This window comes from Lathyrus oleraceus, chromosome 3 (assembly GCF_024323335.1).
Source record: "Lathyrus oleraceus cultivar Zhongwan6 chromosome 3, CAAS_Psat_ZW6_1.0, whole genome shotgun sequence".
Classification (NCBI taxonomy): Eukaryota; Viridiplantae; Streptophyta; class Magnoliopsida; order Fabales; family Fabaceae; genus Lathyrus; species Lathyrus oleraceus.
In genome coordinates, this window is record NC_066581.1 from 519750103 (window position 1) to 519763284 (window position 13182).

Here is a 13182-nt window from a genome sequence, read left to right on the forward strand (position 1 = left end):
AACAAACATTTTCATAATAAACTGATTCGTTTTATAACTTAAAATACCATAACCATTTGATTCCTTAACCCAGTTCAATATAACCAAAATAATTAGGACTAAGAATATCTATTGCAAATAGTTGCATAGTTTTAAAAGAAATAAAAAAGTCCAAAGAAAATTCATTTTCTACTGAGAATAGTGAATATGCATAACTTTACGATCAAAACAATGTCCTACTAATTTCTACTACTAAAAGTGAATATGCATAAATCCAAAACAACTTTCGTAAACACTCGTTTAGCCATGTCGTTGCAATAACAAAATTTTAATTTTTCAGGCTCAAAGGGGCTGGCAAGGAATCATACCCTCACAATATATACTTTTTTCTCATGTAGTTTTTCACTCAATAACTAAGAATGTTTTGATCATATCCATGACTTTAAATGTACCAAGTAATAGCAAGAATGATGCAAAATTCACATAGTTAATATGCATGTCACATCTCGTTATTTATGTAAAACATGAGGTTGCACACATCTCACTTGGTTATGCTTATACGATTCTTGACTTTTATTGACATGTTTTCACTAAATAGTAGTAAAATTAAACTTTTTGAAAGTAATTGGTTCATGTACATGCTTTAATTCATAGATAACTAAATATCAATTATGAATGAAGAATTTAAGAGAAAAACCTTTTATCATACCATTATTCTTGACTTTTGTCATCAACTTAGCCTTTGGATTTCATATGCATTTGGCTTTTTAGGTCATTTGAATCAAGAAAACAATTTTTCAAAATATAAGTTTTCAAAAATTTTCAAAAAAATTTAAAGCAAGCCCTTATTCATGTATTATATAGGCTTCATCTTTGAGCATCCTTGAAGTAGGCTTCACATATGATCATCCTTGCATTCCACCCCATGTAGAGAAATTTGACATGTCCCTAGGTCATTAGAATAGGGATGGCGTTGCAGAGAATTTCGCTTAGTCACAAAGACTTCACTTAGCCACCGGTGAACATCAGTGTGCTTAACATACTTCTGCAATTTTTGTGTACATGTTGTACTTACTTGAATTTTAATTTTAAGATACCACATATAGGAAAATCAGACATTCAACCTCATGGAGAGAACTTAATATTTGAGGAAGGAATTAATAAAATGCTATTGTAAGAACCTTTAGTCATAGCAGATGTTATTGCACATAATATTATACCTTTTGTCATGTAAAGTTTGTGCCATTTGTACCTTATAGAGCTTCATCAATCAATAATTTTGAAAAACACACTCGTATTCGCCAAGAAATTCAAAAAAATGGAACCCAAAGTAACAAAATTCGATCTCATAATCCTCGGAGCTTCAGGTTTCACAGGCAAATACGTTCTCAAAGAAGCACTCAAATTCCTCAACAACTCATCACAATCACAATCTCAATCTCCTCTCAATTCCATAGCCATCGCTGGTCGAAACCCTACAAAACTATCCCAAACCCTAAAATGGGCTTCAAACCCTAATCCACCGCCGACTATCACAATTCTCCCCGCCGACACTTCCGATCCATCCTCCCTCCGTTCCCTCTGCTCCCAAACCCGCCTCATCCTCAACTGCGTTGGTCCATTTCGTCTCCACGGCGAAACCGTCGTATCCGCTTGCGTCGATTCCGGCTGCGATTATCTCGATATTTGCGGCGAGCCGGAGTTTATGGAGCGAATGGAGAGTGATTACCATGATCGAGCTGGTGAAACTGGTTCTCTTGTGGTTTCGGCTTGCGGTTTTGATTCTGTTCCGGCTGAGCTTGGGTTGTTGTTTAATTCGTTGCAGTGGGTGGGTCCAGCTGTACCGAACCGGGTTGAGGCCTATGTTAGCTTGGAGTCTAGGAAGAGGATTGTTGGGAACTTTGCTACGTATGAATCTGCTGTTCTTGGTGTGGCGAATGCGAAAGACTTGCAGGCGTTTAGGAGGTCTAGACCAAGAAGACGACCTAGGCCTCAGGTAACTCAATTTTGAACTTATTTGTTTGCGAGATTGATCTGTTATCATTTGTGCTTAGTTTAAACTGTTTTTCATGTAAAAGGTATAAGTAATTTCGTATAGGTTTTGTTTGGATGGATGAAATCGGATGGAGCGGAGCGGTATGAGATGGAATGAAGTGGTGTTACATTGTTTGGATCATTTAAAATCGGATGGAGCAGAGTGGAATGAAGTGGTATGGCCGCAATATTTCTTCCCATCCAATTTGGGAGGAATGAAGAACTTGGCTTGTTTTGTCCTAAAATTTCCAAGCTATTGAATGGAATCTTCATTCCGCTTCATTCCATTCCACTCCGTTCAATTTATGATATCCAAACATAGCCATAAGTTATATGCTTAAACTGTCCTCGTAAAGGCTTATCATGTAATATGATTAAAAAATGTTTTTATATAAGGTATTTGGAAATGAGCATATGAACATGCCAAAGTTGTTTTCATAAGCACTCTTAGATATTCTTATAAGCGATTATGTTAGCTTATAAATTATAAGTCAATTTAAACATACCACAACAAACCTTCAATTTTGTTCTAAATTATATCACACTCTTAGTCTTATTTGATCTCTAAACTATATAAGTGTAATAAATAGTCCATGAAGTATTTTTCGATCAAATTAGTCTAGCTATAGAAATATAATAAATAGTGCACAAACTATTCTGAATCAAGTTAGTCCCTCAACCATAGAAATGTACTATCACTGTCCTTATATGCAATACCCTCTTAGCCAATCAGAAAGAAAAAGAAAATCCATTTTACGTTAAACTTGTCAACGACAATATATATTTGCTGTCGAGGAACTAACATGATGGATTATACATAGTTTAAGGATTTTTATTATATTTTATAGGTGTGAAGTAATAGTTTCAAGTCTAAATCGAAGTACTTCTCTTTCATATTTTGCCTTCAACTTGATAGATTGAATTATACTTGATTTTTTACGAAGATATGATATGATAGAATTAGGTTGTAAGTGTAATTAATTGAACATATGTTTTCCTTGAATGATGAAAACCATACAATTTCTTCTTCTTCTTCTTCTTGTTTGTATAAGTGTTTGTTTGGGATTGGATTTGGCTCTATAGAATGGACAATTCACTCTAGAGGATAGATTAAATAATCTTGTCTATTGACGAGAAAACCAACTGTTGATGTTAGACCAAGGATGCTTTGGAATATTAACCATAAATTTTTCCCTACAATTTTCATTACTCAACTCTCTAAAATGAATATTCATTTTTGAGGAAGTAATTCTTTAGGAACTAGGAGGGTGGATTGGAGGTAAATAGGCAATAGAATTTATTGCATTCATAAGGGTCAAACAAAATTATTATTGCATTTTCAGAGTCTAGTTTCCATCATTGGTTATTGTGCATGCAACCGTTGGTTAATTACTTAGTTTTCTTGGAGTAGAAATCAACTTGAAGAGTGTAATGGTTTTTACCAAGTTGGCAATTTAGAATTTTATGGTTTGTGATAGAGTAGGTGTATGTTGAAGTTTAACAAATTATTGGATGACACTCTTAATTGTTGACATTCCAGCGTTGACAACTACCTCAGTAATGGCTAGATGCTGTAATGAGAAATTTAGTTCTGTTTGTACTTTGTATCTTGAAAAGCAAGATAAATTTTCTTCTTGGCAGATGATTTTTTTGAGTGTTTGAACATGTGCACATGCACTCAGATAAAATGCATGTTGAAATTGGTGGGTAAAACATTAAAAATAGGTGTTTGAGGCATCCCAGATATAGAACAAGAAAATGAATATGATGTGAGCAGTGAGATAAAACAAAGCATGGACTAGCTATTGGACTTGAACAATAGTAGGCCTAGTTTCCTAGGATCTATGAAGCACCGACATAGATACAAACTCGGACACAACACTCGCTCAGACATGTCGACTATAGTAATAATTTGAGAAAATATATGTATTTAATGTAATCACATATGTTGGTGTTGTATTGCTGTCTGGAATCAGACACAGCTTCAATATGAGGAAGAAAGACATTGCAGGAGAGAACTAGTTACATACTTGAGTTGACAAGTTGATTAGGCAATGCAGTGCGGTCATAGGGGGAGGAGTTGAGACTATTGTTTATCCATTGCAAAAGCTTAAACACTTTCTGCTTTTAGTGTTAAATCTTACACTAGTTCTTCGATCTGGTGCACCATCAATTGGTTGGACCTGTGAGATAGGGACGTCAATTGATTTTAAGCCTTGTTATTTGTCAATTTGTCTATTGATTTCAAATTTGTGTGGTGTGTCGATTGAACTTGTATTGCCTTTTATCCATGTACTTTTTTAATATTAATAATACTGTTCTATTTTTATTGATTTCTGTTTTCATGGTTGTAGATTCCTGGGCCGTCTCCTTCGAAAGGACAGACTATAGAACACCAGAAGAAAATTGGCTTTGGGCAGTAGTGCTTCCTTCAGCAGATGCTAGCGTTGTTCGAAGGACACTTTCAACACTAACGGAAAATCCCAATGGTCTTCGCGGGTTGAACGGAAGTTCTGAGACGGTTCAAAAAAGAGAGGCTTTCTAGTCATCGGTGAAGCCAGCTCATTTTGGTGTGAAAATAGGCTCAAAGTCTTTGTTTGGCGTATTAAGAATCATCATGGTTGGAATTTGTATTGGCCTTTTCGGAAGCACTGGTTTTGGACGGTGGCTTCTTTTGAAATTTCCTTCTTGATTTAGCCTTGGTTGGTTCAGGAAGAATGGCCCTTCTGAAGAGGAAGTCGAAAGCGCATCTTTCAAGATGTGGTTTGTCGGACGCGGTTTTAGTAACGAGAGTCTTGCTTCACAGGAAAACTCAAAACCTGATATGGAAATTGTAACAAGAGTAACAGGGCCTGAAGTTGGATATGTAGCGACCCCAATAATTCTTGTTCAGTGTGCTCTCATTCTTCTCAGCCAGCGCAAAAACCTACCGAAAGGAGGTGTTTACCCTCCTGGAATCGTATTTGGTCCTACTGATCTCCAACAGAAACTTCAACAAAATGGAATATCCTTTGATGTCATCTCAAAAAGTACTATTTCTTCTTGAGCTTGTAAGTTTCTATCTTTACACTTTAATAAGGAGTGAAATTAAATATACTGGTCACATCACACAGAATTAGACAACAATATAGAGAAAAACTTCATATCTGTTTTTTCTAATATTATTTTTGGAAGGGGGTATTATTATTAATTAAGTGCCATTAATGATATTTTGGACTCATAGGAAGTTATTTGTCTTTTGCAAGTTATTTTGTTAATTTAATATTGTATACGTCTATTATTTGTGGTTGCATTTTTTAATTCAGCATGTGAATCATCAATTTTTTTTAATTGGTTGATTTACATTTGTTTGTGTTTGTGAAGATGCTCATATTTAACTATCCTTTTCAATGAAGGGAAACAGAAAAAAAAATCTCACTAAAAGATAACAAAAAGTTATTAACAATTTCAAGCTGAAACAATAGGAACAGTCTCCCAAATGATTGAAATATTACACGAAAACATGATACATGAACAGAAATGAAAAACATAATGCATGAAAATAAATGATAAACATAATACATGAAAAGAAATGAAAAATCAACAGTGAAAAAGAAAAAGACAAAGCAACTTTCAAAACTAGGACACACACAATTAGAGGAACATAAGAAAGTTCATCATACTCTTAAAGATTCAATGTGTGACTTGGTTATTTGTAAAGTTCCATGACTCCGACTATGGAGAAAGTGCGACAAACAACTTGAAGCTTAGAAAATCCAGATTGTTTACCCAAACTCTCATATTCTTTTGGAGTTCTTTCCCTTCCACCAGCTGTGATAAACATGATGTTATCAGCAATTGCAATCATCCTAGATGCATCTGTTGGTTCTGGATCTTCTGATTGTGCAAGCTCTATGATAATCACCTTTCCATTTGGAGGTAGAGCTTTGTGACAATTCCTTAAAATTTCTACGCAATGTTCATCTGACCAATTATGGCATACGGCCTACAATGAAATCTAGAGTTAAATAGTATTTTGATAAGCAATATATATATTAAAGATTAGTTTTTATGTTTATATACCAACCTTAAGTATTATGGCATCTCCTTGTGGAATACTCTCAAACATGCTTCCTCCAACATGTTCAATACCTATATAAAATTTGGCAATTTCAACAAATATTCTTTATGAGATGTGATCAAATGAACTAACCTCCTTAGGGTATCTTATTACTTCTGGAGCACTAACACCTTTTAAAAAAGGCGTGTTCCTATGAGTGTCAAATACCAACACGACACTTGTGATTATGTTTAATTCATTAATTTTTTCAAATTATTACTAGTGTTAGACATGTTAGTGTCGTATCCGGTGTCCGTGTTAGTGTTGTGTCTGGTGTCTGAGTTTCATAGGTTACCTGTAAAGGGTGGTGCATTGTCAATCACTTGTGGAAGGTCAAAATTGATTGCCTTTATTGATGGATATTTGGCAATAATCAATTTGAGACTTTGTCCATTGCCACCTCCTACATCAACCAAAGTTGATACCCCTTCAAATCCTTTGTATATGTCAAGGATTCTTTTAACGTGAACATTGCATGCATCTGTCATTGATCTGTTAAATAATTGATTTATTTGTGGATCTGTCCCAAAGTACTCATACTTAGATATTCCATTAACTTTCTTGAATAGATCAATCTCTGGATCAATGATTGCTTCCTTAAAATTCAACCTACAACGTTACCAATAACTGTAAATATATGTTGTATTATGTGATGATAGCATCAAATCTGATGCTTGACAGAATAATATGAATGTACTTACCACACTCCTAACAAAGCACGGTGGCACATAAATGATGTGAATGAACCCAAATAACCACCATCATTTTCATCATTAACAAAGTATTTGCCAGAACGTGTGACCCCGTAAACTCTTACTTTGCTACCGTCGTCGTTGGTGCAACTGGAAACAGAAAGAAGAGAGTAGCTAACAAGCATATACAACATACGTTCGAGCCGATTTGGTAAGTCAGAGTGTTGAGCAGGTAACTTTGAAGCAATTTCAATAGCTGACATGAATTCATTACCAATGATTTCAAACAGTTTGAGTTCAATAGCAGCATTAAGAACAGCAGGAAACACCAAATTGGCACCTAGAACCATGGCTAAGAGGGTATCACTATCATCTGTTTCTGTTTGTGGAGTGACAGTTTCCACTATATTGCTCTCTTTCTCATTGGAATAGGAACCCATCTTTGTTTTCTTTGGATAATAGTCTTTCTGATTTGTGATGTTTGTGTTTTTTGCTTCTTGCTGCCGGCTTTTTATAGACATAGTTGAATATTATATATTATATGATCCTCCTATTTTATTTATTTTTGAATTTTGATTCTCCATTTCGAAAACCAAACAGTTTTGTTATTTCAAAAACCAAACAACAGTTTTGTTCTTTTTTTTTTTCAAATTTATGTTGGATTTTAGTCTAAAAGAGGAACCAAAATCCAACACAAAATTTTAAAAAGGAACCAAAAAATTGTGGTTTTTAAAATGGATCAAAATCTAAGAAAATACAAAATAGGGAATTAAAATTGTAATTAAGTCTATTTTATATTTAATTGTTATATTTTTTTAAAAATTTTATTTTTTATTACTTTCACAAATTTGTTTGGTAATTTTTTTAAATATTTTTATAAGATTTAAAATAAGGGTGGGTGAGATACTTCAACTGAGTTAAATGGTTATAAATGGCTGGTCTAGGATTTAACTCTCTGGTTCTGGTGGTTATATTTATGTATTAATCTGGAAAAGTTGTTGATATTTATAAATTAATTATTTTTAAAAAATTAAAAATAAAAATAAAAATAAAAAATAAGAAAAATTAATAGGAAAAAATCGATTGTTATTGGTAGTTGGGTTTCATTTTTGGGAAATATATTTCCACTTTCTGACATGGAAATAAGAAAGTTGAGTTATGTAAATTTTATTTGAGTATGAAATAGTTGAAAACAATTTTTATAAATTGTACTAAATATGAGAATGCTAACAAGTGGAATAGCCTTTCAACCCTAACAAGTTGAATAGTTGATAAAATAAATATATAATTGATAAGTAACATATCGTGGCACAATTAATAAATACCTAAGGTCTTTTAAGCATGTAGTCATCAGCTGGATTTTGCTTACTAAAAAAAATTTGTTTTTTAGCTTCTGGATTATAGATAGATTGGACAACACAAAAATTGATTGAAAAAAGAGGTTTTTTAAAATAAATAAAAAGGATAATAAAAGTTAATATAACCTTACAAATAAAATTATTCTATATTTTAAAATTAACTACATAAAAAATGAAAGAATTTCATTAAATCATCTCAATTAGAGATGGTAATATATATATTTGAATAGAATACTATACTACTCTAACGAGGACTTGTATTTTTAATAAAAAATAATTGATATATTATTTTAAGTTTTTAATAATGTTAAAAAAGTTTAAGAATGTTATTATTAAATTAAAAAAATAAATAAATATTTATATTTAATTGTATACAAATTTAATAATATATTTAATATGTTTGATAAATTAACATTATAGATAATAATAATAAAAATAAAAATATATAAAATATATTAGGCAGATTTTTCGTTATCTATTATGGATAATTTTTATAAATATTTAATGAGAATGACTTCAATTTTCATTCGTACTTATATTAGTACTTATGTCGAGATATTGATGATATCATATCCTACATTTTCACCCCTTAGGTAGATGTGATAGGATTAAAAAACATTATATGCATCATTTGCCATAAAAAGTCCTTCCATGTGTAATTTGTGTTACGTACCAATTTGAACATTTCAAAAGCTATATTTTCAATTCTTTTGACCCAACAAAAGCTATTTTATTGCATAGATATTCTAATATTTATTTTGGAGCATAGTATCATTATCTCTTGCAACTTATGTCAAAGGGAAGCTTTATTAAAAACTGAATTTGTGGTATCTAAGTAAAATATTTTGGAGGGAGAAAAAAAAATATGCACAAATATTTTACATTAATCAATTAAGAACGCGTATCCTATCATGTCACAAGTTTAATCTTAAAATATTGATATGATATGATATAATGCTATAATTCTATTAGATGGTAGTGTAAAGTTAGTTTATATTAACAGTGCACTATCTTTAATATCTTTTAGAGAATTAATGAAGATGAATGATATTTTACACTAAAACATATTAAGTGAAATATTTTAATAATAAATAATTTTTAAAAAAGAAATATATAATTTTTTTAGAATAAAGAATACTAATATATAATTGCGTGATCAACCAACTTCATCACTTCATTAATCAATATTTTATATTTTATTAATCAATTTTGTTTTATTATTAAAAATTATTTTTAATATTTGAGCATTTATTAACCAACTTCATCACTTTATTAAATAACCTTTTATATTTTATTAATCAATTTTGTTTACTACTAAAAATTATTTTTAATATCTATACATTTATTAATCAACTTCATCATTTCATTGACCAATTTTTTATGTTTCATTAATCAACTTTGTTTTATTACTAAAAAACATTGTTCACGCCACTATTCACATGTATGTCATTATTCATGCACTGTTAACGTAGTTGTTCATGTCATTATTCAACATATTTTTGAACAGTAAATACATTGTAGGTGTAGGGGTTGGTGTAAGAATATCATATCTGATGGATAAAATATGTCATTTTTAGTATAGAGAAAAATTTGTTTAAAATATATGTCACTATCTTGTGTTAGAAAGTCCAGGAGAGTCTAAAGCGCAAATGAGACCAATGCTTCAGGACACAAGAGAGGGAGACGCCACATCTCAACTCAAAATCTTGAGGTGTTTGGTAAATGTGTTCTCTCTCTTTCTCTCTTTCTCTCTCTCTCTCTCTCTCTCTCTCTCTCTCTCTTATAAATCCAACATTTCACTCATTCATAGACAATGTTAGACTTTAAACACTCACACTTACATTCAATATTCTCTCCCACAAATGTCAGTCCTCCATATTCTATAATAGGATCTAACATTGGATCCAACTCCAACTTTCTCACCAAGCCGAACCAGACTCTGATAGGTGTGTTGGATCAAGTGGAAGAGCATCAACATTGGGCTTAGAGCAATACACAAGTGAGAGAGACACCACATAGTCACCAAAGACATTAAGATTTTGGGTGAATATATGGCCTCTCTCTCACTTGTGTGTTGCTCTTAGCCCAATGTTGATGCTATTTCTCGTGACCCAACAAATGGTATCAAAGTCTGGTTCCTTTATTTGAATCAAAGACTCATGATACCATTTAATAGGTGTGTCAATTCTCCCACTTATAAATAATCAAGTCTCCACATTTAGAACCAATGTGAGACTTCAACTCACACTTGACTTATTATTCTTAACACCCCCCTCATGTGTGAGTCCACAATACTCCCCCTCAAGCGGAAACTCTTTTGTCAACATACACCTGTAGCGTTGTTGACACCTCTTCTTGTGCATTTTAATACACCTCTTATTGGGCATTTCGATTTCAATGAGACATCTCTTCCTGGATATTTCGTTACAAGTAAATCAGTAATTTTATTCAATCAAAGGCTCATGATATCATTTGATAGGTGTGTGGATTCGCCCGCTTATAAATACTCAAGTCTATACATTTAGAACCAATGTGAAACTCTAACTCACACTTGACTTATTATTCCTAACACTCCCTCTTAATGACACAATATTTTGTACGTTGGATTTTAAGTTAACATCCTTAACTATATTAGTCTTTTCCCATCAATTTTTACGGACTTATACGAGGCGTATCTAAAAAAGACGAGCATGTCTATTTATTATCCATAATGTCTACATAAAGGGAGCCCGTAAATATTAACTTAAATGTTAAAATTAAAATTTATGATAATCATATGTATAATATATTTACACTTTCTTATCCTCAACTATTTCTTATGTTATCATTTAAAAGATATACAAATCAATTACTAATATTATTCCCTTCATTCTAAAATAAGGGTAATACTTGATACTTTGACACATTAAAAAAATATATAATAAATGAAAGAAAAACATATAATTTTATTAAACTATTTTTTTATTAGTGTATTCAAATTAACACTAATACAAAGTTAGAAAACAATAAATTAAAATTACTACTTAGAGGGGAATATTTTTACCTAAATACCCCTGATTTTAAAAAAAAATCCCAAAATAACTCTGATTTCAAAAAAATCTCAATCTACCCCACTTTTACCCCATTTTTTAGAGGAGGCGCCAGATCAATTGACGCCAACTCCTAAAGTTAGAGAGGAGGCGCCAATTGGATTGGCTACATCACATGGTGCTGCCAATCCAATTGACGCCCATGTGTTATTTTGTAAAGGAGGCGCCAATTCGTCTGACGCCTCAGTGTAATGTGCAATTTTTTGTGTTATAAATAGAGGTGTTGTGTGAATCATTTTTTCACATCTCATTTCATCATATTGCAAACATGTTTGGTGTTCGTCACCGCTATGGAAAAGTGGTTTATTCGAGAGACAAATCTCCGATGTTGATGCTCTTCTAGAACATCAGTAGTTTCGATCAACTGAAGAGGGAGCTGGTTTGTTGGTTAGATGGAAAAATACCAAAAGGGAAAAAATTAAAAGTATTGAGAGATTCGATAGTATAATTGGTTGAGTGTGAGTTAAAACTGATAAGGATGCTAGGGAAATGATGTTTAGACGAAATGACATAAGTTTGATTGTTGTAATAAGTTAGAAATGTTCTGTTTTAAGTTTGCTTATGTTGTAGTGATATTTATTGTGAACCTTGTTGTAACAAAAAGATAATGATATATAAAAATCCAAGGTTACAAAAATTAAAAGGAGATACTATCTTATGATGAAGATGTTACTCCTTGATTTAGACAATTGTTCTTATTGTGTCATGGTTGACGACATATACTACATAGTCTTATCATTTTATCAGTCATATCCACTTCTATTCTAATACGCGCGTTGTTTGGTCATCCTTTTTTCTTTCTTCGCATCCCATCGTTGTGCCAAACTATGTCAGCTTCATATGGACGAAAATATTTCTCCATTGGTAGCACTGAGAAGCTTTTGTTATACACATACATGACAGTAATGGCCTTGTAAACATCATATAGATGGTTGTAAGCGTCATGGAGAGTATGTGCACATGTCGCAATGACATGGGAGCAAGGAATACGGAAGGCCTGGAAGTTTCCATAATCACACCAACTTCTGTTTAGTTTGACATCATAGGATAAATTTGGCCAACCCTCATTGTGGTCCATTATTTCCTGTACGCTGAAATTTTGCCTATGATAGTGAAAGATTGTAACCGCGTGTGTGATAACTTTGATACTTTCCTCTTTCATCACTTTCATACAACATTCAATGAATATTTGACCCGACATTAACATTGCACTCCATCTTTCACCTCTGGTTGCGAAGGTAGAAGCCAACCTATAATAGGTTGTTCTGACCAAAGCGCTTATTGGTAGATTTCTAATGCCTTTGAATATGTCGTTCATGCATTCCAAAAGGTTTGTTGTCATGTGGCCCCATCAACAGCCTCAGTCAAATGCCCTTGTCCACTGCTCTACTGGTATGTTATCCACCCATCTTCCTGCATCTGCATTAGACAATCTAATTTCATCACGGTAATATTGAAATGACGGCTGAGTTAGTGCATACCCAACATTCACCACTTTTTTGCAAAGGTTCTTATCTTTGATTGCACACATGAAGTTTTGTGCGATATGTCTAATGCAATAGACATGGGTAGAAGAAGGATCATGTCATCTGTTATCATGGTTATTGTAAGGACTCTCAATGGAGGCTTGTCTATCTGAAATCAAACAGAGTTTGACTTGTGGAGCGACATGTGTTCTGAGATGTCGAAGAAAGAAACCCCAACCACCAATGGTTTCACCTTCAACCAGAGCAAAGGCAATGGGAAAGACATTGTTGTTGCCGTCTTATGAAACATCCATAAGCAAATTACCATTGTATTTTCCGCATAACCATGTTTCATCAATTTGAAGAATATGTTTGCAGAATGCAAAACCTTTGATGCACAATTCAAACGCCCAAAAGAGGCGGTGAAAGATTCTATTTCCAGCAACAAAGGTTCCGTCTGGCATA

At 32.7% G+C, this 13182-nt stretch overlaps 1 protein-coding gene and 1 pseudogene across 1 annotated transcript; one reads left to right on the forward strand and one right to left on the reverse strand.

Moving 5' to 3' along the window:
* Positions 1-1099: 1099 nt before the first annotated feature.
* On the forward strand, positions 1100-5293 carry LOC127128596 (probable mitochondrial saccharopine dehydrogenase-like oxidoreductase At5g39410; annotated as a pseudogene).
* A 155-nt stretch (positions 5294-5448) lies between these two features.
* On the reverse strand, positions 5449-7283 carry LOC127128599 (isoliquiritigenin 2'-O-methyltransferase). Its single transcript, XM_051057970.1, has 4 exons — positions 6814-7283; positions 6408-6721; positions 6080-6144; positions 5449-5998 (listed from the first exon to the last, which is right to left on the reverse strand). Exons 1-4 carry the CDS (start codon positions 7242-7244, stop codon positions 5702-5704), a joined length of 1107 nt encoding a protein of 368 aa, XP_050913927.1. The 5' UTR covers positions 7245-7283; the 3' UTR covers positions 5449-5701.
* Between the last annotated feature and the right edge of the window lie 5899 nt (positions 7284-13182).